Here is a 27,012-nt window from a genome sequence, read left to right as displayed (position 1 = left end):
GGGGAGAGCAGGAGGAGAGAGATTGCGTGAGGCCCGAGGGCTGACTCACATGGTGTAACGATGGAAATCCCACAACAATCCACTTAATGGTAAAAATTCAAACAAACTTTTATGCTGGTATGTTTGTTTAGTAAGTCAAGGAGTTTGAGTGATTTCATCTCTTGGGTTATTTCCCACTAAAATACCAGCTGAAAGAGTAATTATTATGACAGAAAAAACAGTCCCAGCATAAAATGCAAGCTAAACTTCAGAAATCAGATAACAGCTTGTCTTCATTAAAGGTCTGCAATTAACTACTAATATTAACATCAGTTCATGAGAAAGGAAAAAGAAGAAGAAAACCAAACAACAACAACAAACCCAAACCCAAACCCGAACAAAAAACCCTAAAACACCATAACTCTTTTAGATTATCTCAGTGACTGACCTAGCAGGTTTCCTGTCTTTCATAGGACAAACTGCTTTTAACTTCATCTGTCAGGTATTAAAAAGCAATCATGAAGTGGTCAATGCTTGTTAAAGAAGTTACTTAGGCAATGAAACAGCCAGGAACTGCTTTCATATTCCACTATGAACAAATAATTATTTAATTATATAATTCTATAATTGATCCAGTTCTGGATTCCTTCCACAAATTATTTCTTACATAACGTACAAGGCTCAGCCTATGTTGTAATGAGCCCTAATTCACAAAAGACAGAAAAATCCTTCAGAAAACCGAAAACTATTGCTTACCTTCATATCTGTGTGGTGGTGGAAAAGGGCATTGCAAGATGTTCACACGTTGAGCCAGCATTTTTCAGACAGGCAACAGAGTGAACAGGTGTCACTTGATCACATTGTCACCTCCAAGTGTTCATTTCAGCCACTGACTGTGAATGAAGAGAGCATCAGGACGGCATACCTTTCCCTGTTTTTACTGTTGGGTAACTATATGAATTGAACAGGGTAGAGATTAACAGGTTTGTGTACCTCTGAGACTTCTTTTCTTTGAATGTGCCACCAAATACAATCAAAGCTATATTGGCAAGATGGCATATATAACTTTTTATAACATAGTTTTCAAACAAAAAAAAAAGCAGACTTCTGATAATAGTGTTTGTAGTCCCTTGTGCTATATTAGTTACCTATCTCTCAGAGCAGATAGACATAAGAAACAGGAGTACAGCAATGGTTTAACTCTGTCTGTGTTGCTATAGCATCTGTCTGAACTCACAGCAAGGCAGTTATCTTAATGGTAAGTCTGATGATATGAAACTTCTCCAGATAATAGTTTCTGCTGACAGTGGAATCCAGCTCTAATTCCAATGTGAACTCACCCTGGAGCTATTTTAAACTGGCTTCTTGGGATAATATCTACCTTAAATTGTAAATTCAATGCTGTGTAAAGTCCATCTACAAAGTGTTATATCCTGTGAGTCACAGTACCTTAGCTGTATTCTTTGAACTGTTCAGTATTTTAGTGCACTCTGTTACTTAGCTTTTCAAAAACAATGGATGGCTCATTTGCAAGCATGACACAGCTCCCAGAATCACGCAAAATGAGCGCTCACCTCAGTTCACTTACTACCCTCTCATGTCAGCACCAAAAAGATTCGAGTTCAGTTAGGAAAATTCCACAAATCTGTTGAGTCCAACCAAAAAGTTTTCTGTGTAATTGAACCTTAGGATCATAGGACAGTTCAGGTTGGAGGGGACATCAGGAAATCAGTAGTCCAACCTTCCCCTCAAAGCAGGGTCAGCTATGACCCTTACTTACTTCAGAGAGAATATACAAACTTTCCTATTACATCTGCATGAGGATGATAGTGGCTATGTCTTGAAAGGTAAATTAAACAGCCCCAGGGAATGTGAGCTATCACCAGGAAAAGTGGCACAGACTGCCTAACTCAATTTTTTTCAACTCTTTTTGCTTCCAAAACCAGGCAAGTCCATCCAAGCTGCCTCCTGAAATGGTCTTTGACACACAAGAACTCATGAACCTGGGAATAGGTTGTGAAAGAGTTAGTTGGCCAGGAAAAAAAGAAACAACATTCTGGATCTGGTGTAATATTTCAAAGACCAGCCAAAGCCTTGAAGATTTGTACTGGTTAGCGCAGATGTAGCCAGTGTGTCACTGTCTTAACCTGCAAGGCATGAATTCTAAGGCACTCAGATTTTTGGCAACTACAGGAAAGGTTGAAAAGCAGATTTCTGATTTTTGGCTCACCTTCTACATGCAAATAGGAAAGTCTCTGATTAGCAGCACAAAAATCAAATACTCATCAAAGAATGCTAGCCAGAAGGAAATGCCAAGATCCAATTAAAATCAATGAAATTTTTGTCACTGACTTGACTGAAATAAGATATGACATGAATAGCATCAGTCACAGTCGCCCATCCTGGATAAGATACCAGACAGTTTCTGAGGTAAACAGGGCTGTTTTATAGATCATCAATAATGCAGCCTCATGTATGTGCTTTGTCAAAGTATTTGCAGAGAGCTTGCGAAACAGTTGAAGCAAATATTTTTTTTTTAATTAGAAGCTTCATTGACAGTTGAATAAATTTCAGAGACAGAGCTAAACAATGTGGAATATCTGAACATTCTTCATTTTTTCAGTATCTAGTACATACTACTATTTATGAGAAGTGTTTTTTTTTTTCTGAATAAATGAGAACTACTCCTATTTATGAAGATGCAGGGTTTCAAAGTTTTTAATTGTTTGTTTTTTTTTTTGTATAGTAGTATATAAAGAAGACCCCTTAAAGTATGTGGTAGTCTGGCTATTAGAGAGATGGATTTAACTATGGTGAAGTCTCCCTCTCTACAAAATTCAGAAATATGTTTCACCCTATGTCACTCCAAATTTTAAAGAAAAATAATAATTCCATGGCTTTTCACATACTGACCAATAACCTCACTTTTCAACCACAACCATCTCTTCTTTATTCAATTTAAAGCATTACAACAAAAGTTTGGTGAAAACTAATGTCTCCACAAACAGGTTCTGAACAGCTCTGCTCTCAGTCTTGTGTTGCAAGTACTAAAGCAATGGGAGCAGGACCAGATCACTGTTGTGCTTTGATTCATGCTCTGGCCAGGGCCTGTTTAAGTGTATTGCAGACTGCCTGTAGCTCAATTCAGTCAGATCCCCTCATGCAATTACTTTCCTACCTATCAACATAAGAGCACATTGCTGTGAAGGGCGAGTATGAGGAGGATTGCAGGTGCACCAGCAGCGCAGCAGACAGAAAAACAGAACAACCCTCTGTCAAGGGATGCAGGCAAGTAGCCAAATGTGCAGCGACTGCAGGTGAGGAGCTGAGATCAAATATCACCTGGGCAGCACAAAGGAAGAAGTTGCTGGGAGGCTGTGAAAGACAGCAGATAAGGCAAGGGGGATTGGAGTCAGCAGTGTCATGCAGCAGTCAGTGCGGACAGCACAGTTATGTGTAGTTTTGAACAAATGTAGAAGCCCTGTGTGACTGACAGAGGAGGCTGAAGCCTTTTCAGACCATTATTACATTTTTATGGCAAAGGAAATTTTAAAATCCAGCAATCCTTAGTGAACACTCTGAAAACAGATATGCATTTCTTTGCAGCACCATCATTTGTACCTGGTCTTTCCAATGAGATCTCTGTGTGTTCATTCCTGTATAGGGTACAGGACTATAATTTATCATATTTTAAATTAATGGAATAGAATAGAATAGAAAATTATTAGAATAGAACAGAACAGAACAGATCAGAATACTTCAGTTGGAAGGGACTTACAACAATCATCCAGTCCAACTGCCTGACTAATTCAGGGCTGATCAAAAGTCAAAGCATGTTGTTAAGGGCATTGCCCAAATGCCTCTTAAACACTGACAGGCTCAGGGCACTGACCACCTCTCTAGAAAGCCTCTTCCAGTGTTTGACCACCTTCTTGGTAAATAAATGCTTCCTAATGCCCAGTCTAAACCTCCTCTGATGCAGCTTTGAACCTTTCCCATGCATCCTATCACTGGATCACAGGGAGAAGAGATCAGCACCTCCCTGTCCACTTCCCCTCCTCAGGAAGCTGTAAAGAGCAATGAGGTCACTCCTCAGTCCCCTTTTTCCAAACTATGCAAACCCAGAGTCCTTAGCTGTTCCTCGTAGGACATGTCTTCCAGCCCTGTCACCAGCTTTGTTGCTTTCCTCTGGATGCCTTCAAGGACCTTCACATTCTTAAATGGTGTGACCCAGAACTGCACACAGTACTCAAGGTGAGGCCGCACCAATGCTGACTACAGTGGGATAATCTCCTCTGTTGACCAGCTGGTTGTGCTGTGTTGGATGCACCCCAGGATGCGGTTTGCCCTCCTGGCTGTCAGAGCATACTGCTGACTCATGTTGAGCCTGCTGCCGACCAGCACCCCAGATCACTTTCTGCAGGGCTGCTCTCCAGCCACTCCTCTCCCAATCTGTACTTGTGCCCGGCGTTACTCTGTCCTAGGTGCAGAATCAGGAATTTGGACTTGTTAAATGTTGTGCCATTTACGATTAACCAATTCTAGTATTTGTCCAATGTTAAATACTAGTATTTATTAGCAATTAAATACTGTAGTACTTCAAATCTAAACTGGTCTAATAGTGTGTGTGTATATATGAAGTGAGAGAGATTGCATAAATATATGCTATTAGACAGTTTTATTAAACTTGAAGTCCTCTTATTGTGTGCATTTTTCAATGAAAAGATTTTTGCTCAATTATTCCTCTGGATCCACTTAGCTTTTTATTTTGAGATAAGGAAATCAGACATAAAATGAGAAATAATTATCTCAGTCTGAACAAAAGAAAAAAGGTAGGCTGTGTAAACAATCGTGGGGAGTGATGTGATAATTCCTCTGAGAGTTGTAAGTGTTAGTTTAGATATTTTGTAGCATATCTATAAAAATTCTTCAAAACACATTACAAATTACACTATTCTCACTTCTTTTAGCTGTTCTCACAACATTTAAGGTACTGCTTCAGTGGGGAGTTGTTTCCACGTCCTATCTTCCAGAGGCAGAGGTGTTTGTTTAAATTTGATATTTCAAGCTCTCTTGCTTGCAAACCAGTAAAGAACTGGTAGATGAAAACTGTAAACTCAGTGTATCAGAACACAGACAAACCCCTTCCCAAACCTTCTTTTTATTATTATATTATTAACTATTTTAGATCTCTTTCTTTTAGATATCTGAAATATGTTAGCTTCCTGATAGGTTGAACAGATCTTCTGTAGTAGGCAAAAAACTGCACTGGGACATATCATATGCACGCATTCAGCATATACAGGAAAGAGAAATAAAGACAAATTGCTTATTTTCAGTTCCTCTGATTTCTTTTTTTTTTTCCCCCCACAAACTGAATTGATGCTCTATTACAACAATGAAAGGCCGAGCATTGAATGCAGTGAGCAATTTACCCTCTTCTCCTCTACAGAGGGTCTGTCAAGGTCATGACTGAGGCGTCTGAGGTAATAGTAGTTATCTTCAGAGCTGTGAAACAGAGCTATTTATTCTTTGCTTGCTCAGTTGTGTGATCTTGCTGTGCTGCTATTGACTTCAGTGACCGTAGAAACAAGACTCTTTACAGAGAAACAGCAGCCTTGTTTGTAGACCAACAGTAGCGACACGCTTCTCCTATCCCAAGCACACTATTCAAATATTAATGAACACTTGCTCATTCGCACATTTCTGGTGCAAATAATTGTTGTCACAAAGGTAGAACTGGAAAAGTGCTCTCTTTGTCATCCCAATTCATATAGCTCAATTATTTTAGTCGAGAGCTTCCCATGGTGATGTGCTGGAGTATCTCAATACCGATTTGGAAGAGGCAGTCCTAGGTCTAAGATACTACTAAGGTGCCTGTGGCTATGAACAATTTATGTTGTCTTGTATCAGAAGAGAAAGATACTGTTTTAATACAGTAAAATTCCCTTTATAACCAGTAGACATATTAATTGAAAACAGTGCTGGGACAAAGTCCCTTTTTTGAGACAGTGTTTGCATGTGTTTTCTTTTGAAGAGGTGAAATGGTCTTTGTCATCAGAATGGAAGAAACTGGTTTTAGAATCACATCATTTTCATGACAGCAAATGATGTTCTGGCCAAAGCTACTGAAAATAATACACCTTTGGACAAAGAGTAACTCTGGAACATTTCAGTCAATAAAGTAACATTTTTGAAATACTGAAAATTATTCCAAAAAGTACAACAGAATATAATAGTATATAGAAGTTTGATTATGATAATAGTTTTTGTGATGTTGTTGAATGCTCATTTATAACACCAAGCTTAAGGACTCAATGAATCCAGACACTTCACTCAGACATCTTTTTCTTTCCCTATCTTTCTCTTTTTGTCTAGTAGGAATACGTGTGGCACTGAACCATGCATGCCATTAAGTGCTTAATGATAATCTGCCTTTTAGAGTCATTTTATCACTACCTGTACTTTGCTACCTAGAAAGTTATCTCTTCATTTTGCAGACTAAGTGGTTCTTTATAACAAATGACATTGTATTTTACATCATAGCCTTTTCTAAAAGATACAAAAAATCATGGCATATACTTTTGTAAGTCTGGTCTTTTCTTTTTTCTTCCTTTTTCTTTTGGTTTAACAGATATGTTAGGTCAAGAACGAAGCACGACATTGACATGAGAATAGGAATACATTCGGGATCAGTTCTGTGTGGAGTGCTGGGCCTGCGAAAATGGCAGTTTGATGTCTGGTCATGGGACGTGGATATTGCAAACAAACTCGAGTCAGGTGGAATTCCTGGGTAAGGCAACGTGTATGTCCCACAGTCAGAAAACATTGCCAAGACAGTACACTGTTACCCTTGCCAACAGATTAACTCTCTTACATTATTGCATCAACTATGACCTTTTTTTTTTATTTTACTTTTTTGCAGTTGGCAAAGATTTGTGAGGCTATGGTCAAAAAAGGTAGAAATGCTCAGCTTGCAGAGGCATTGGAAAGGACAAAAATATTTATTTTTCTTTGCCAGCTATGATTTCCTGAAAAAGATCAGTGATCTTATTCCATTCATATAATATACAAAGGCAGCCCAGATTTCCAAGTTAGGTGTTGATCATTCCTGAGTTTTTCCAGGCTTCATTCTCTCATCCTTTGCATTCCAATGTTGTTGTGAGGCACAAGGCTGTAATTTATTTTATTTCATAGTGCACAAAGTGTGGGAAGAATTATGTGTTCATAGGTCGTTACATTAATAACAAGGTATTATAGACAGCAGGCTCTCTAGGAAGTCTTTTAAATAATTTGATGCTTTAACAGATGTTCTGAGACATTTAAGTCAGCCTGTCTGTATGTGAAAATATATGGTTTTCCATTGAGCTGCCTAGTTTTTATTTGTCTGAGGTGGCTGATTCACCTGAGGATAGAACGTTTTTTTCTGCCTGACACACCCTGTATCTCATGGTACTTTGGAAATTGCATATCCTAAATTTGAAGCAACAGTAGTGTTTGCAGGAATCCTCTGTACATTTTCAGTTCCACCTTCCATTGATGAAAGATAGGCCAAAATATCCCCTACAACAATTTGATATTTGGCCATGAAATATAGAAGCAATAGCAGGGGATACCTTTATGTGGAAAAAGTCCAAGTGATGCTGTAATCTTGAGTGAGAGGGGTTTCAAGTCATCAAATCTGAGTCATGTACTGTACTCCCTACACACGTATCAGGATCTGTCAGAGCTGTCACATTCCCAGGAAGTTAAGAAGTTATTTGCTTTATATTGTGTTTGCAAGTGCAAATGGTGGAAGATGGCCCCTTCCACCATTTCCCATAGTAGACCTTTATACTAATATATAGTCGTAGAATCAGCAGAAAATGAAACATGGCTTGCTCTGAAAACAACTTTTATACTCTGCATATGTCACCAGTGTATAAAACTGCATTAAAAAAAAAGTTCTTTCCGTGCTGCTTATCCCACATGATAGCCCCAGATGACTAAGAAAGGTCACATGCTGCTTTGTTAACATGAGCAAAATCAATCATCTAAGTTTCACCATCTGCACCTGCAAAAAGTCTGGTTTATTGCTCTTAATGTGTGCAAGTAGTACGGCTATTAATGAATAACCCAGAGAACGCACCACCTTGCTGCTGCTGAGAAAATGCCTGGCTAGGTTGCAGTCTATTGGAACAGAGTGGTTTCCACTCCTGTGTTTCAGTCTGCCAACAGAACAAAGCCTGTATGTGACAGCAATTCTCTAAGTCCCTCAAAACAGTGATTTACATCTGGCTTTCCTAGCGCTCAGAGCAGATTTAATAGAGCAGTTAAGTTCATTTCAGCCTCTCCTTACTTCTCCTTACCACCAGCATTCAAATCCCTCTGCCTGCCACAATATCAAGATCATTCCCGTTCCCAGAGCCACACTGCTTTCCTCTGTTTGTCAGAAAAGCCGCCCTGGGGTTATGAATAGTCCTGCTCCCACAGTGTGACATGAAAGCAAAGATGAACCACAGCTCCTTCCTGAGCACACAGGAGGGAGGCAGCTCGCCCGCCTGGGATGGGGAGGATCCCTCCACCCAGTCTGGGGGTAGGAGAGAAGGGGCTCAGCTCTTCCCCTCACCAGTTGCATACCACTCTGAGACCTCGTAAGTATGGATGATGCAGGGGCAGAATGCCCCCGAGGGAAGGAGCATAAGGGGGCGGCCCAGCTGTTGTGGAAGGAGGCACTAAGCTACACTGAGAAAAAGCAAACATTTGGGGGTTTCTGAGAGGAAAAGAAATGTGTCCACAACACCTGAGAAGGAAACCATGTAAGATCCTACAGTGTTATTTCAGAGACACTCTTCTGCCAGGACCCCATCTTCTAATAGTCTTCTCCTGGTGTATCTAGGTATCAATCTATGGTACTGAATTAGCATAAAACCTAGCTAACAATGTTCAGGATGTATCAATGACAAGTATCATCTAGAGCTTTGGATTTGATATGTTTTCAACAGTAGGACCAGCTATCCCTTTTTACTTCAGTGCTCAGGATCGCGATTTACTGCATTCATATAAAATTAAAAAGACATATCTACACTGTACATTTTATTTTTTCTCAGTAAGCTGTACAAAAGGTGAAACCAGAAAATATTTTTAATCTACCAACTATTTATTAAAATTTGGTCAATTTGAGGGTTTTACATCAATAGCCAACTCCACGCTCCAGTTAAAGCTGTTATCATTTCCATGGTAAAATCCATATTTCAGGGCTTTATAATGCAATCTTCCCAAATTATATTAGTGGAAACTCAGCACAAAGATAGGCACCCTGGCAACTAATATATAATTTTCTTTTTCTTTTTTTCCTTTTTTTTTTTAATTACTATTTTACTTAAATCAATTTATTCTATTTGGGTTTCTAAACAGTTAGGAAATGTATTGTCTTTCTGAGAGATCATATGATCTGATTTTGAAGTCCAGGCCAAAAATTGCTTGTATTTGAGAAACATTTTTACTGCTTTTTATTGTCACTTTACTGACATTTGACTACAAAAGAGTACTAATCTCTGTAGACATCATAATGGCATGACTCCAGAAAGTTGTACAAAACCTATGTTGACTTCAGCAGGAAGCTGAGACAGGTTAAAAAATGGCTGAGATACAATTTTTGATCTTTTAATCATATACTGATATTTACTTCTCTACATAGACACAGTTGGTGTCAAATTCTGGTACTCTTGGATACTTCATAATGCTTAAAGACAGCCAGCACCTTATTTTCTGGCAATGTATGCACATCACGTATGTGCCTATAGCCTTTCTACTTTGTCGTAGTTTAGCCCCACTTGGGACCCTATGCAGTCTCTCAGTCACTCCCCCCACCCTCTGAGGGAACAGGGAGAGAGAATGTAACAAAATAGGCTTGAGGTTGATAATGACAGGGAGAGATTGTTTAAGTTACCGTTGTGGGCAAAACAGACTTGACTTGGGGAAAACCATTTCAATTTATTATCAATAATAAAACCAAAGCAGGACACTGAGAGAGAGATCAAAAACAACTTCCCCCCACCCATCCCTCTTCCCAGGTTTAACGTAATTCCAAATTATCTCTACCTCCTTCCCCCCGAGCAGTGCCGGGGGAAAGGGGGAATAGGCAACTGGGTTTATGGTCAGTTCATCACTTGTTCCTTTCTGCTGCGCCTTCCTCCTCAGGGGAAGAACTCCTCACATTCCTCCCCTGCTCCAGCGTGAGGTCCCACTCACGGGCTACAGTCCTTCATTAACTGCTCCAGTGTGGGTCACTTCTTCCATGGGGTGCAGTCCCTCAGAAATGGCTGCCCCAGAGCAGGCCCCACGGGCCACAGCCTCCTTCAGGCATCTGCCTGCCCTGACGTGGGGTCCTCCACAGGCTGCAGGTGGATCTCTGCTCCTCTGTGGGCTACAAGGGCACAGCCTGCTTCACCATGGCTGCACCACGGGCTGCACCACAGGCTACAGGGGAATCTCTGCTGGGAGCAGCATTACTCCTCCCTCTCCTTCTTCACTGACCGTGGCGTCAGCTCAGGCAGCCACCTCTCAGGTTCTCTTCATGGCCAGGGGGTGACGCCCACAAGGCTTGCACCTCCCCCTCTCTACCTCCACTTCTGCTTCTTCCTTTCTTTTTCTTTTTTTTTTTTTTTCTTTTCCCCTTCTTAAATACATTATCACAGAGGCATTATCACTGTTGACAATGAGCTTGGCCCTGGCCAGTACTGGGTCCACCTAGGAGCCAGACAGGTCCACCAGACAAAGAGGAAACCTCTCACAGAAGCTGCCACTGTAGCTCCCCCTGCTCCACTGTTACACAAAACCAGCACACTACTCCAGTAGTATTTTGTGTAATTTAACTCTGCAGTGGCATCCTTTAAGTTCCAGAATAAAGTTTCTAAGGGGTGTGCTAGGACCATTTCCCCCAGTGGAAACAACCCAATTTGTGCTGCCTGAGAAAAATGCCTCAGCATATGTCATTAAGAAATTATCAAGAATTTTAGCTGACTGAATTTTAGGTACCTGTAAGCAAGCTTGATTTCAAAAAGTGGCATGCATCCAAATTTGAGAATTCAGCTGGTTTTAAAGTATCTTAATGGCGTCACTACATTTATTTGCTTGAGTTAGCTAAATGCCTAATGCCTAATGAACATCTCCTCCTTCATTATGAAGTATGGTAAGGCTAACTATGTAGGTGTGTGTTAGAGGTGTCTGAAATTTACATGTAGGAAGCTTAAGATTTCTTAAAAATAAAACCTACTTTTTCTCTCTTTTTCTTTTTTAAATTTGAACTTGTTTCTCTCCTTCTCAAGTAGTCATAAATATGATTAAGAACATCCAAATACCAAGCACCTCCAGGTTTGATTGGTAGACATCCAAAGCCTTATCATGTTTTTGCAAAATTTCAGCTTTTTGTATGTCATCTCTTAGATTCAAATTTACTTTTGCAAAAGGTTTTTGAACTCATCACTTAGTCTTAGCAGAAATTATCACCCCATCTGCCTTTATATAGTTTCTTTATTTCACTAATTCACTTCAGATGCAATCAGACCACTGATTTTAACTGTCTAAGCTACTTCAGGTAACTGAACGAAGTTAAAGAGCTTCCACACAAACTGCTCTAATGCATACCATGTACTTTCTCACCATATTTACCTGAAGTGGCAATTTTCATTCACTCTGAATGGTATTTTACTCAGGAAGATCTCCTATTAAACTATTACTGTGAGCAAAAGTATCAGATGTGAATATCAACGTGTTTTTCCTGGGCAGGACTTTGTGCATTCATGAGATCCTGTTGATGTGAATATGCCTTGAGAGTGTTTGTCTGCAAATGAAGCTCATGTTTGTTGAATGCACTATTTCATTTTCGTTATAGAAATAATCATATACAATAGAAAATCTTCTATTTATCCATCATATTAAAAATTATGCCAAGTTCATAAACTCCTCCTTACCTATGTATACTAGAGCACAATCAGTATTTGCTACTACTTATTTCACTTGTGCAGGAGAATTCACATCTCCAAAGCCACTCTGGACTGCCTGAATGGGGATTATAAAGTTGAAGAAGGTCATGGCAAAGAGCGTAATGAATTCTTGAGGAAACATAACATCGAGACCTATTTAATTAAACAACCTGAGGAGAGTCTATTGACTTTGCCTGAAGATATTGTGAAAGAGGCTGTCAGCTCCTCCGACAGGAGAAACAGTGGAGCAACATTTACCGAAGGATCCTGGAGCCCTGAACTTCCATTTGATAACATAGTGGGAAAACAGAACGTAAGTCAAACTTCCTTTAATGTCATCAAGTATGAATGCATGCTTGAATGCATTTCAATAACAGAAGCCTCAGAGGAGACAAATACATCTTTAACCTTTATTCTAACACATACTGTAACAGCAGAGGATTAAAGAAATTGTTTCAGGGCAGAAATAAATCATCTATCCAAACTGGGGAAATGCTAGGGGACCAGACGCTTGGGGGTTTTTCCAACTGAAATTAAATACGACACAGCTTAGTTTTAATTGAAACAGTCCATAAAGAAGTAAATTAAAAGTAAAGCTAATGTTACTAAACTAGCTGGGACTTTCCAGTCAGAGCGTGTATCTCATTGCATAGCTTCACTGCACTGCCGTCAAAGTAAAGGGATGAGTGAATGGATGTTTTGCCAGAGGAAAAAGCATAGTGTAGGTTGTTGATACATAAGGGAAAGAAAAAAAGATCTACCTTAATAAAGGACCTTGTTAAAATAGTTTGTCCACTCTTCACTTTTCTTTTATTTTTCTTTTTTTTTTTAATTAAAAATACTGAAATGTTATCTTCTAACACATAATTAAGGTTCACTAGCAGGTGAGTTAGACTTTAAGGTCATGCATAGCTCAATGGAAATATGAGATAATAAAAACTACTCCTGATCAGATCTTTTCCAAAAGCATTGCATGGCTAATTGCTAGCACCCTGGGAAACAGCAATTTTTGTACAGTCATGAAAATCACTTGTAAAGTCTGTTTGCTTAGAGGAATTAAAGACGGAAAGTTTAAAACGCCCTCAGACACCACGCTTTTCACTATGTTTGAAAGATTGATGAGTCTTTATGAAACAAGGTCACCTGGAGTTTTCTTCCATTCTCCTGAGGGATCTGTAATGACATGATATATCCTTTCTTCTGCTGCACATCCTTAGTCCTACTTGTCTGCGCTGTCTGTTGAACTTCAAGCGTTGTTGTGTGGAGGTCTTGCTTTGTCAACCGTCTTCTGCTTCTTACAAATCTGCTCAGAAGTGATAAGCCTTCACAATCAATCAGCCCATGGTGGTCTCTGTCTCTTCAAACCGAACTGGAGCATGGCATAGTTTGCTGTTATATAAAACATGTGTTTTATATATGTTCTGTACATCTGTGTATCTGCATGTACACCACCTTCTAGTACTCACTGCAGTTTGTTGACCTGTCTCTATGCTTTCTTTTCATTAGGAACAGAAGTATGAGTGCATGCTGCTGTTTATATCTTCTGATCTCTCTCTGTTTCTTCTTCTTTCCCTTTAAGACATTCCAATTTCTGTAGTCTCAAAAATCTAGTCATTGATCTTTTCATTGGTCATTTTCTCAGCTAAACCTAACCTTGATACTAACAAAGAGGTGGAATGAAATAAAGAACTAGTGGTTTTATTCTATTATTGAACAACTGCCACTCAATAAATGGGTAAAAAGTCCATGAAAATTCCTGAAATAGGTATAGCTAGACAATTTTTAAAGCAATTTTTTGTCTTATGACAATAAATAATCCAATTTTAGAATATCACTTTTTTTTAAGAACTTGTTGTTCTGCTGGAAATAACTATAATTTTGTATTTCACAGCTTTACAATAAGCTTTTTGGTGGAAACAAGTTTTAAAAAAATCTGTTATTCCATGTGTGATTCAATTATTATGTAATTTACAACGGTAAAGTTGAGACAATAGACATTACTGCTCATAAATAATGTATTTCAGCTCAAAATTCAGATTATCAATTTAAATTATATTAGGATATAGTAGCTTTTTCCACAGGTGTGTCAGCTGTAGACAGAATAATCATTTAATAACATTAATTATGCCCCCTAAAGGTCACTGTCAGCAGCAGACATTGAGAATCCAAGTAGCAGCAACCCGACAATGAATCACTCTGTATATTGGAATATTTGACAATACCATTAAAATAGTTTCTTTACCCAATTTAAGTTACAACAAAATTTGAGCAACTCTGACCACATATGTCTTACATGTAGCTGTAGTTACGTCAGGAAGAATACAAAATGACAAAATTGCTGGTGAGTTCTCTTGCCAAACTCAAATTCATCATAATCCATATTCTTTACCTTAACCTCATTTTCTATGAGCAGTCTAAGACAGTGAATTGAAGTTATGTTGATATTAGTAAGGAACAGAACCACCACTCTTTATGTACACGGTCACAAACATTAACAGAAGCTGCACATGTCTACAGCACAGTTAGCACCACGTTTAGCTCTGGTGAGGTAAGCCACGGATGCAAGTGTCTGCTCTGAAATTCAGACCACGCCCAACATAGATAGAGTTTTCTTGTATTGAAACAGATGTTTGGACTTATTTTCTAAAGTACGGAAAGTTGGACAGAAGTTATTTTATGTTAAGAGAGAGAAGGCCCACTTGCCCAGAGAGGTGGTGGGTGCCCCATCCCTGGAAACATTCAAGGCCAGGTTCAATGAGGCTCTGAGCAACCTGATCTCACTGAAGATGTCCCTGCTCCTTGCAGGGGCGTCAGACTAGAATGATCATTAAAGATCCCTTCCAACCCAAACTATTCTATGATTCTAAGGCCTCCTCTTCTAAAATAAATCAATAGCTGATGAAGTAGGATTTCTTCTCTGGACCTTACAAAAGAAGTGGCTGAAAGCATAATATGGTCACTGTGAGTGGTGCTGGAGGCACCTGATGGGCCTGTAACAATGTGAATTAAGAAAAAAAGCAAATTAAAACGTCTTTGTCTTTTATAAGCATATTTTTCTGATGACTGTGATGACTCTTACCAGTTATCATAGAAATTGTACTTTCAAGATGACAGACAAGCATAAACAACAGGGTGGAATTCAGTTCAAAACCAAGGCATCTGCATTTGTGTATCTACTGACTATTCCAAGCGTCAATCTCTAACACAGCTCAGCTCCTAAACATAAGGGTCTACTCCTACATGCAGTTCTCTAGGTGCCATCCACATGACAAGGGGCCTATAAAAGACCTGTGATCAACTGGACTATGAGTTAGAAGCCAGGTAAGAGACTCTGATGTCCCAAATAGTGATCGACACCTATGCTGAAACATGCTGAGGAAGAGCTGGATTCAGCTTCTTAACTGTAGCTGTTTATTGTAGTTTGAGATACCCTAACACTCCAGCTGGTCCCAACCACCAACCAGCAATACATGAGGTTCACGTAGGTGTCTCCTAGCTCCAGATTGTTGTACAGGATACCCTAGAGCATCTCAGCTGGTCACAGCTGCATATGACCGGGCAACTCAAAGTATCCAGAATGTATATTGCCAGTAATGGAAGCTTAGACACCAAGCACCTTCATTTAGGTGTCTTCCTCTTGAACCAAATCTTACCTACATCCTGTCTTTTTAAACATGTAGCCTTGTATTTCCCTATTTCTATCAAAGGCTTGGTGTTTGCAGTCTATAAAAAAATAATTTGAAGCCTTCCTAGAGTTTTCTAAATTAAAAATTCCGCTTCTTGTCAAGGTCAGGATGCTTGGACTTGTTGCATGAAAACTTTGTGGGAATGAAGTAAAATCTAATCCCAGCTACCTTTTTTAAATCCCTATTAAATATCTCTAAAATTTGACATTTAATATTTGTTTGTTTTAATTCATTCTATGTTTTAGTCTCTGATGAAAGTTTGGGTGGACTTTTTCCTAACAGAACCTTGTCTATGTTCCTGTATGATGAATGTTTATTGTCAGCATCAGGAAAGTTCGAAAGCCCATTGTAGTATTCACAACTGTATCTTCCATATAGCTGTTCAAAAAAGTGTAGGAGAGGTAATAGACAGAACCAGTATTTCTTTTCTTTGGCATAAAACAGTCTTAAAAGAGGCAGAGCAAAGAGGGGGATACAGAGATAAAATATCATTAGAACATATTATTGGGACAATAATTTGCATTATATTTTTCATTATTTTACTACTAATTACAGGGAAGACATTTTCTGAAGCGTGTGTATGGGTGTGAGGGAGACAAGACTCCACTAAACTGAACTATTAATTTCCTTGTTCACCTCTGAATATAAATGCAACTTCAGAGTCCTTTTTTGCACCAATACTTCTGGTACCATTGCCATAGTGGTGATACTATGTCATGTTCATCTACCACAAATTGTAAACCACTTCATACATTCAGCAAGAAGACAGTTCTTTATATTAATAAAATTTTAAAATATAATTTCAAACAAAATGTTTGAAATTGAGAATGAATTGAGATCACTCTCCTCATGTAAATAAAACACAGTGCCCAACTAGAACCTTATGAACCTTCTCCCCCCTCACTTCCAGTGGAGATATAGCAATAGGAACTAATTCTGAGGAATTAATGCACACAACATCTGATGTGATCTCATCCTCTAACAGTCACTTCAGACCCACTTGTGCAATTTCAACCACCACAAATTGATAATAACTTTTCTGCATAGCTCAGTTTAACAGAGAGAGGAACACTTACACTGAAGTAGTGCCTTAGGGTTAGTAAAACAGTAGTTATCAATTTGACTTAATGACTATTTTACTGGAGTTTGGCTCTAATCTTAGAATTTCCACCTGGAGTCCAAGCCTAAGATACGGATTCAGACATATCTGAAACTTCAGTATGAGAAAAGTTGTCATGATTCTTTTTTTTTCTCCAAATGTTCATGATACTGGTTTTCTGGAGAGAAGATGGGGAGATTTCAGCAGAATGGTTTGCCAAACTTTCTCTACTGAAGCCCTTTTTCTACTAAAGCAAATGGGAAGATGGCTTTTCACTTGAATAGATAGAAGATTTCAGTCCTGTTATCCTTTTCTGCCTATATATTGGGCTCCTAAGTTACTCATCAAAAGTTGGAATATGAGTAAACAAGATACTGTCTGTGACTAGAGAGTCATAGAATCATAGAATCATAGAATGGTTAGAGTTGGAAGAGACCTTCAAAGGTCATCTAGTCCAACCCCCCTGCAAGGAGCAGGGACATCCCTGACTAGATCAGGTTGCTCAGAGCCTCATCCAACCTGGGCTTGAATGTTTCCAGGGATGGGGCTTCCACCACCTGTCTGGGCAATCTGTTCCAGTGTTCTACAACCCTCATTGTAAAAAATTTTTTCCTAATATCCAATCTAAATCTACCTCCCTCTATTTTAAAACCATTACTCCTCGTCCTATCACAACAGGCCCTACTAAACAGCCTCTCCCCATCTTTCTTGTAGGCCCCCTTGAGGTACTGGACTTGAGTCCTTGGACTTTATTTTAGGATTGCAAAGAAAGTTGTCACTTGGGGTTCGACAGTGGGTACCTGAGACCCATCCTGCATTTTAATGTGCTCTCCAAGACTTGTTGGAATGTAATTGCTGCCTATGCGTTGAAAATGAACAAGGGAAACCTCACTATACAGTTTGCTGTATATGATCCAAAAGAACTGACTTTACATAAATTTAGTGATAAATCCATCCCAAACTCTCTTTCCCAACAATGCCCAGTAGGAGATACAGCAGAACATCTTCCCAGCAAAGACCTGTGGGATAACTTTTCTCAAGCAGAAGTGCATTTCTTGTCCATAACAATTCTGAAATGTCTTAATGCTGTGATATATGAAGGTTTATATCCTTTCCATCCATTAACATTTGTTAAATCTTGGGAATATCATAGATAGTAGAGTTTGTTTTCCCATTCAAGTGGGAAAGTGCTGCTTCACTGTAGTTTGTGTGATGAAATGATGCCATGAAACTGGACTGAGTTATTCTCTTTATGAATGTAAACTCTACCACTTTCCTGAAGGTGAAGCACTCTTCATACTATCTCCACTAGCTTTCCTTTGTGAACTGTGCAAAAGTATTTTCTTTTGATTAGTCAATGAAATACCAAAGGAATAATGCATTTGAGATAGTATTTAAAATAATAATATGAATTACAGTTAAATTAAATCATATAGCCTAACTGTAATCTAAGCTGGCTGAAATATACCAGTAGTGAAGAAGAACGTATTATTTGAAAACCCATGCTGAAGTAATCAGAAATGTCATCTGCCTAACTGATCTGTTCCTTAACTACACACATGCAGTAACTTTAAGATCAAGAAAAACATCATTACTCCTGTTTTGCGACCTCTGTTTTCTGTAGCTTCCTTTCTTAGTTGTTAAAACACACCGTTGAATTAGATACCCTGCTGTGATTTTGGTGTGTACTCTCCTTATGCATATTCTAATAACTGATTAGCAGAGTCTGGAAAGGGGAATGTATTCCTAGTGTTCAGTGCAGCAGCAAACCTCCCAGTCTGTATAAAAGAGGACAGTAAAGTACTCCCCTTAAGGTACTGTATGTGTTTAGTGGAACAGACTTATTATTTTACACTTCTACAGATTTCATTGAATGAATTGCATGGAATGCTGTAATGGTTTGCAATGCAACATGATCTAAAACATTGCATTTTTAACCCAAGGGGACCAGCAGGTTTATTCTGTTTGCATGTGCTTTCCCCTAGACTCTGGCTGCCCTAACAAGAAATTCAATAAATCTGCTTCCAAACCATCTTGCACAAGCTTTGCATGTCCAGTCTGGGCCTGAGGAAATTAACAAGCGAATAGAGCACACCATCGACTTACGGAGTGGCGATAAATTGAGAAGAGAGCATATCAAGCCTTTTTCACTGATGTTTAAAGACTCCAGCCTGGAGCATAAGGTAGCTGGGTCTTGGTAGCCACGTTATTCGCAACTCAGATTGTAATGAATGTCCACTGAAGTAAAGAAGCTGTAGGTTCTAGCTTGCATTGTTTGTTTTCTGGTTTTTAATTTTGTTTTTTTAAATTTTTTTTTTTTAGTTTTGTTTCAGTTGTCGGAAGTTGAGACTGAGCTAGAGGTCATAATAGACAGTGTCGTGATGCAGGTGTTATAATGCTGCAATGATTATATTTCACTGTTGGAAAATGCCTACACTGAGCAAATTCTGCTTCTGAAAACAACAGCCATTTGCCAGGTTTCGTTTGCTGTCTAGTGCAAGCGGTTTTCTGTCAGATGACAGGTTGCTTTGGCACAGACGGTGATTGAGCCTATTAATAATCAGACACTTCTATTCAAAACATATATCTATATTTATATAGATATGTTTCTTTCATTTAGTCATAAGATCCATCTGATGTGCTCTAGGCAGCTGCTATGTTTATTTCAAGTCAAAACTAATTTGTCAACTCTTTGTTTTAAACATCCTTTTTTTAACATCTGCTTCTAAGAGGTAAATATTGTTCATGTCTTTGCTGCTCCTCAACAGCAGTATGATTACACTAATTTCTATTTCAGCCTACGTCCAGATGTAAGTTATAAGTTAAAAAAGATAAGGCAATGGGAAAACTTTCCTTGCAAATTGATGACGTGGGGCAGGGTTGCACAGATCTCAAATTATTTTATTGACATTTATGGTATCACAATGCAGCAACAGCAGGTCTGCAATAGGATGTGCACTTAGACTGAAAAGGAAGAAAAATAACAGCGAATTGGAAGCACGGAAGCCCCCTTCTCTGTCGTCACTTTAACCTCCACTGGAAAACAGACTTTTTAACTTGATTTATGGGAGACCAGTCTTCAGGTGGTATCAGTGGTGAGAGCTTAATGAAAACCACTGGAAAAGAACAATTCTGCTTGAAGTATATCTAAGCCCTTATTTCAAAAGCTATCCTGTGGAAAGAAAAAAAAAAAGTTTGTTAAAAAAAAAAAATATTCAGTTTCCCCATGAGGATATTTTTGACACTGAGACACAAGGTAGAATCCCCAAAACTGAATTAGCCACTACTGCTGCAATAGAAGACATAAAGATATTTCTTTCACTGCAGTCATCATGCAAAGCTGACAGGGACCCAGAGGAAGTGAAATTCAAGATTTCTCATATACTGTGAATTACCATCCAAAGGCTCAAAAGTCATGAGTAATCTCCAATCTTATCAAGGCCCAAGGTCAAAAGATAAGGTGAAAAAGTCTAGACAAAATAGCATTTAATCTAGAAAGTGGGGGATGGTATATTTGATTTTTTTTTTGTGCAAAAGAGGAAATATTCTGGTCACATACAAGTTGCTGAATGAGAAAAATAGTTAATGGTTCACATAATCTTACATTACTATTTAATAGAAATGAAGCCTAAACATGGACTGAAGTAAACAGACACTGCCCAGAATCAGATCCTATATTCAGAATATAAACTTTTTTGTCATTTTAGATTTCACAATTAGCAGCCTCAAGGAAAATCTATACAGAAAGGCTATGCTTAAATGCAATTTAAGCGAGAGGGGAAAAAACTCCCCATGCTTTAATCCATCACATTGCATAAGTCAGATTTTAAATATTAATATGTCGTAGTTCCTTAGGCCCCCCCTCACTAACAAAACCACGACATAATAATGTTTTGAATTGCATCTGGATGACAAAAAGTCTATTTAAAAGTCAACATTTTGAGCAGTTTTGATACATGTTCTTCTCAGTGTGACATTTCCAATGCCAGCCTGTGCTGCAATGCTTAGGAAATGGTGTTTTCATTCAATATTTCCTTAGGTATAAGTAAGCACAGGCAATACAAACACAAAATTATCTCTGTAAAGTGGACTGAATTTTCTTTCTGTCCTCTAAATCAGACTGGTTTTTAGCATTACACATGAGTAAAGTTTTTAAAAATATCAGCACTCTTTACTTGCTCTGGTTCACCAACCTCCAACAGTTGGATAGTTGCTCAGAAAAAAAAATGGGGAAAGCACTAGGATGCAAAGGAATGATGTGGGTTAAGAAAAGTAGACAGGGACAATGTCTTGTGAGACAATGTGGGAAACGTCCCTTCCCTTCTTGTTTGTCTGTGCAGTAATTACAGGTTTGCCCCAGTAGCCTTAATGTTAAAAAATAGTCTACAAGCAGTCATGAAAAAAATAATGTGTTAACTGTTTCACTACAGAAACTAGCTATTTCCTCCTTGTTACCTTTTATTACTATCACTTTCTCCCTTCTTCCTGCCCGTTTAGGAAACAAACCAAACCAAACTCAGATTTGAATTGAAGTCTCAAAAAGCTATTTCAGAAGCCTTTTCCCTCTGCTCTCCCCACTTCTAACCTTTCAGTCTGGAATTATGCTTTCTTCTAGTCATTAACATTTTGCAACTGCTTACATGACCTTCTACATCAGCATCTTGAGCTGCTCCCTGCAGCGTTGCTGGGCAAGTAGACAGTATAAGTCTGTGGACCTCCCATCTCATGCTGCCGTTTTCATTCCCTGCCACTCACCTTCTGTTCAGCACAGTGGCAGCTTCAAGTCAGAGGTAGCTCTGAAGTAAAGTAATTTCTCCTCTCTAAACTCCTGTGCCCTCACATTTAGCCATCACATTTTCAGGCAGCGTTAGCATCTGTCTAATACTTGTTTCTTTTATCTGCAAGTACTTCTCACCTCAGACTTTACAGTTGTTCAGTAGTCAGAACAACCAGTACCCATAGCTGAGATCCCGACCAAAAAGTGTTATGTTAATCTCGTTCAATGAGAATTGTGTTAACGCTCTCTACCTCAAACCACAGAGAAATGAGTAACCATATGAACAATAAACTATATTTCTTCCTCTTGCATTAGTAACTGGTCTACCATGACATGAGAGCATAAATCTCTTGGGGTGACTTGAATAGAAATGCCATGCTGAACTTCTGTTTAAACAGTCTGGGTTGTTTTGTTGGTTGTTTCTTTTTTTTTTCATTGAAAAACCATTGCAGACAGCAGGTTTATACTAGCAATGAAAGTGCTGGTCTCCTTCCTTTAACATTTCAAAGGGTTAAAAAAAAAAAAAAAATTCTGTAATCAGCATGCCCAAAACTACCACAGGAGCTAGCACAGCTCCTGGTTTACAATGGTTCAAACAACTGGTATATCACAGCAGTTTAAGCCATTGGTACATATTCCCACTCTTATCACATTGATCTGTGTCCTTCTTGGTGACAGCATAAATGTAGATTCCACAGCAAGCAGTAATGATTGCATTAGCGAATGGGTTATCTCCCTGAGGCAGTATGTATACTTCTGCATTAATTTTCTAATACTACATTTTTCAGAGGATTGTGCAGGATCTCCACCTGGTGTATTTTATAGATCCTTTACAAAAATTGACTAGTCATTACTAACCTCTCGTTAGCATTTGATGTCTCATTTAGAGGCTAATTCACTCTCAATTCTTCTACAGGTTATTTTCACAAATAGGTTATAGGCAGACAGAGCAAAAGACTCATCACAGAGAGTACATTGAATGTTGCATGAAAATACACTGAGAGTTTCCAAATATGTAATAGCTCATAAGGAACATCTGATACTACTTTAGATCATTTCCAGTAATTAAAACATATCATTATGATGCTCTACTTTATTAACAGTGACTTGGAAATATCAGTACCATGTACTTTCATACAGGATAAAGCATAGTTTAACAGGGCATGGAATTTTACATACTGGTGGAGTTTTTGTTAAGGAAAGTTTCCAACGTAAAGATTTGTATAAAGATATTCTAACCCTTCCTGCATATTTATACTGGGATCATAAATCAAACTGGCCTTAGGGGTAAAGTGTCTGCATATTTTCTGTGAGGTGAGCACACTTGAAATATCAAAAGGCCTTTGAATTTCACAGTACAGTTTTTCCTAGGTCAAATATTAGACCTAAATATCTGAGTTTCTCTGTTTCAGAATTTCTGGTGGTGAGACAAATAGAAATTAAATGAGTAGGAAACAAGTTTTGCCCTTCCCACCTGGCCCTTACCTCTTGCCTTCAACCTAGAAACTTCCAGTGGCAAGGTCTGCAAGAAAAACTGGGCAAACTCTGGGTCTGTTCAGCATCTTCTTTTTTTTTGTCATTGGTAAACAATTGGATCTGTGTCTACTTTTTGATCTTCTCGGGAGTTCATCCCTCTCTTCTCCTGCCTTGAGCTTCCTGATACGTCATCTGTCCCTCCCCTGTACTGCAGAAGATATTCCAGTGGCACAAATACCATCATTCTGAAGAAAAAAAACACATGGTCTTCCCTTTCGTCTATAAGATCCTATCTGAATCAAAGAGGAGCAGTGAGGATAAGACCAGAAACCTTCCTCCCCAGTGCACAAACATGTTCTCTAGGTGAACAAGTAAAGCCTATTGTATTCCCAGTACTCCGCTTTCAAAGAGCCCTGAGAAAAGAGAGAGGATATGGGGATGTCGTAGTTCAGCCCCGATCAGGACCAGACTACGCAGTGTCTCTCTCACTCCCCCCACCCTCCGAGAGAACAGGGAGAGAAAATATAAGAAAAACGGCTCGAGGTTTGAGATAAGGACAGGGAGAAATCCTTAAAGTTACCGGCACGGACAAAACAGACTCGACTTGGGGAAAACTATTCATTTATTCCTACAAATAGCAGGATAATGAGACAGAGAACAACATAACCTCCATCCACCCCTCCCTCTTCCCGAGCTTAACATTATCTCTACTACCTTCCCCCGCCCCCGAGCGGCACAGGGGGGAAGAGGGAATGGGGGTTGCAGTCAGTTCATCATACTTTGTTTTACGCCGCTGCTTCATGGTCGGGGGAAGAACTCCTCGCATTCCTCCCCTGCTCCATCGTGGGGTCCCTCCCACAGGCCACAGTCCTTCGTGGAACTGCTCCGGCGTGGGTCATCTCTTCCACGAGTGCAGTCCCTCTAGAACAGCTGTCCCAGCGGGCCCTCCATGGGCCACAGCTGCCTTCAGGCATCCACCTGCCCCGGTACGGGGTCCTTCACGGGCTCCAAGTGGATCTCTGCTCCTCCGTGGACCTCCATGGGCTGCAGGGGGACAACCTGCTCCACCATGGTCGTCACCACAGGCTGCAGGGGAATCTTGGCCAGGAGTCGCATTACTCCTCCCCCTCCTTCTGAACTGACCTTGGTGTCTGCAGCCGTTTCTCACAACAGGCTGGTAGATGTCTCTCAGGATCTTTTTTTACATCTTATTCACTTCACTTCTCATCTCCTTTCCACTTCTTGCAGCCAGGCCAGACCGAGTCGGGCCCAGTCGGCTGCGTGGCGAGAGGCCAGAGGGTGAGGCCTGCAAGGCCCCTGAGGCCTGCGCCTCCCCCTCTGTGCCTCTGCCCCCACTCAGCTTCTTCACATCTTCTCTTCTCTTTCATTTTTCTGTTTTCCCCTTCTTAAATACGTTATCACAGAAGAGGCGTTATCACAGAACATTCTGCTACCAATCGGCTCGGCCTTGGCCAGCAGCAGGTCCGCCCTAGGCCTGGCCGAGTCCACTGAACAAAGGGGAGCGACTTCTAGCAGTTTCCTACAGAAGCTACCACCTTAGGCCCCCCCTCACTAGCAAAACCATGACAGGGGAACAAGCAGCATTACTTGGCAGAGGAAACTTGGCCTTTCTTACACAAGCTCGGTTTCAGCTAGCTGTCTGGGCAAGCCAGTGGATAAATGGTGCCTTCAGAACTGCGCAGGCAAATGGCTCAAGCCCCGTGGGAAAGCGAGATGAGCCTTTGCTACGCAATGAGCAAGTCACGCCAGTGCAGTTAGCTCTGTAGGTGGTTGCAGATAAGGTTTTCATTGCAGAGTAGGTCACATCACGATTCTTCCTACCGTTCTACATGACTGTAGTTGGCTACACGCCTCCCCATACTTATGGAAGTGCCCTTAGGCTTAGGCTAGCCTTCAATTGCTTCTCCAAGTTATTAAGGGGTAGACTGCTACAGAAGTGCTACATTTATCATTGGTGTTTGTGCTGCCTCAGAGATGCTAATAATTTCTCATCACAACATTGTTACTGATTAGACCACAGCATTCATCCTTTTGACATAATGCTCGACACAGCAGGCAATTCCATGTTTGTGTTTCATTCAATTAGTTTGCTATAATTTCCCTAAGGAACAGTTGGGATTTCATGTTATTTTTTAAGGAACATACCTTTCTTTTCCCCTTTGATTCTTTTTGTGCTGCAACTAAAAAAAAAGCTCGGGTCCATTATATGGGCTGGGTTGATGCAGTTCTGTTTTCCTACACATGAAATCAGTGTCTCTGTGCTTCCAGCAGCAAAATGGAATTGCCTGTGAGCACCATCAAAAATTGTGTCAAAGTGATACTGCAGATGGAGAGTAAAATCACTGCAGAGGAGGACTCAAAATGAGAAGTGCCTTATTTTGAGTAACAAATAAGCCATTCTCTTACTATAACAAATGGGAGTTGGGGAGAGAGAAGCCTTTTTCCTGTTTCAGGACTTTGAGACTGTTTTGACCGGATGTTTATTACAAAGATGAAGTCCCTACCCAAGACCCATGTAGTGAATATAGTCTAAGTCTTGATAGGATCTTCTTTCAAGAGCAGATTAACTATAAAATGCAGGAGTTCATAGCTGAACTCTCTCAATGCATGTTCCTGATACATTTCTTCATCTCTTTTCATGTTTTTCAATTATAATGCTCTCTAGGCATTTATAACTGCAATTTGCCTTATTTTCAAATTGTTGGAGAAAGATTCTGGTATCTAATATCTCTTTGACTCTGGTTTCCATTTGTTCTGCACATGTAACTCTTAGCTCTCTGAAAACTGCAGAAGATTGAATAAAATGGAGTTATCATTCAGAAAAGGAAAAATGACCAGGGCAGGCATCTGTGGGATTTTTTATTAGGTGAAGAAAATTTAGTGGCATCAGTATAGGATAAAGAGATTTACAAAAATATTTCTATGGACCAATCTTCATCTGCTGTAAACAATCGGAGTTTAACTGAATTAGCAATGATAAATACCTGCTGAGGACTTGGGTAACATTTCCACTTTAACTGCTCCACTGTGATTCACCGATGTATCTGTTACTCCTTTTTTTGGTAACTTCCATAAAATGGGAACCTGCTAGCATTTTCAGTGGTTTGATATGCTGGAGAAAAATACTTTTGCAATAAATTATAATAATAATGCACCTCAAATGGTCTTTTACATAATAATACCTTTATTTTCTCCTTGGAGAATGCTCACACTGCCAAGCTTTTGCACAGCCTCTAGATAAGTTAGGATACAGAGATCATGACCCACATCTCAAATAGTCACTCAATGTCCCAAACTGCATACTTTTTAAAAAAAAAAAAAGAAAAGTAAAAAAGAAAACAAAATGGCTTCAGTTTGGCAAGCATAGAGACACCTCTGTAACATCATACATTCAGACAGTCACAGCTGACCTCAGCATTTGTATTCAGGTGAGGAAACCCAGGGTTCCTCTGGTTAAGTTATTAAGTATTTAGTATTCTATTTAGCAGCACAAGCCCCTAACCTCTAGCTGGAGATTTTAAAAGTAAATAATGTTGAAAAGAGGCAACCAAGTAAAACAGATTTTTTTGCAAATTACAGAGTTTTGCTCTCTTGGATAAAGTATTTTACCAGCTTATGAATGATTTATTTCATTTTGTTTTATTTCATTTTTAAAAACAAATTCAGGTTTATTGATTAGCTCGTCCTACTAATTTCCCAAGTCTCCGATATGCATCAATCTTTATGAAACCACTGCATGGATTAACAGCTAATTTACTCTTCGTTTTTTTTTTCTTTATTCTAGTATTCTCAAATGCGGGATGAAGTATTCAAATCAAACTTGGTGTGCGCATTTATTGTTCTTGTATTTATCACCACTATCCAAAGCTTACTTCCTTCTTCCAGGTAAATACAGAAAGATATTGCTGTATATCTGAAGGTGCTTTTGGGTAAACAGTGGGATAACATTTCTAGGACTGAAGTGGAACAAGCCAATAAAATCTGCCTGTAGTCCAAAGCATTCGGAAA

At 39.4% G+C, this 27,012-nt stretch overlaps 1 protein-coding gene across 2 annotated transcripts in view; it reads left to right on the top strand.

Moving 5' to 3' along the window:
* ADCY8 (adenylate cyclase 8) overlaps positions 1-27,012 on the top strand; it is a 133,680-nt gene that overhangs the window by 71,018 nt on the left and 35,650 nt on the right. Inside the window, exons 6-9 of one of the 2 annotated variants that reach the window (XM_086741279.1) lie at positions 6,614-6,772; positions 11,988-12,258; positions 18,716-18,913; positions 26,789-26,889. In XM_086741279.1, coding sequence (XP_086597405.1) covers positions 6,614-6,772; positions 11,988-12,258; positions 18,716-18,913; positions 26,789-26,889 — 729 coding nt within the window. The remainder of the gene's footprint in view (positions 1-6,613; positions 6,773-11,987; positions 12,259-18,715; positions 18,914-26,788; positions 26,890-27,012) is intronic. The other variant, XM_086741280.1, reaches the window with a different exon arrangement.

This window comes from Chlamydotis macqueenii, chromosome 2 (assembly GCF_036417535.1).
Source record: "Chlamydotis macqueenii isolate bChlMac1 chromosome 2, bChlMac1.mat, whole genome shotgun sequence".
Taxonomy (NCBI): Eukaryota; Metazoa; Chordata; class Aves; order Otidiformes; family Otididae; genus Chlamydotis; species Chlamydotis macqueenii.
This window is presented reverse-complemented; position numbering and strand designations above follow the sequence as displayed.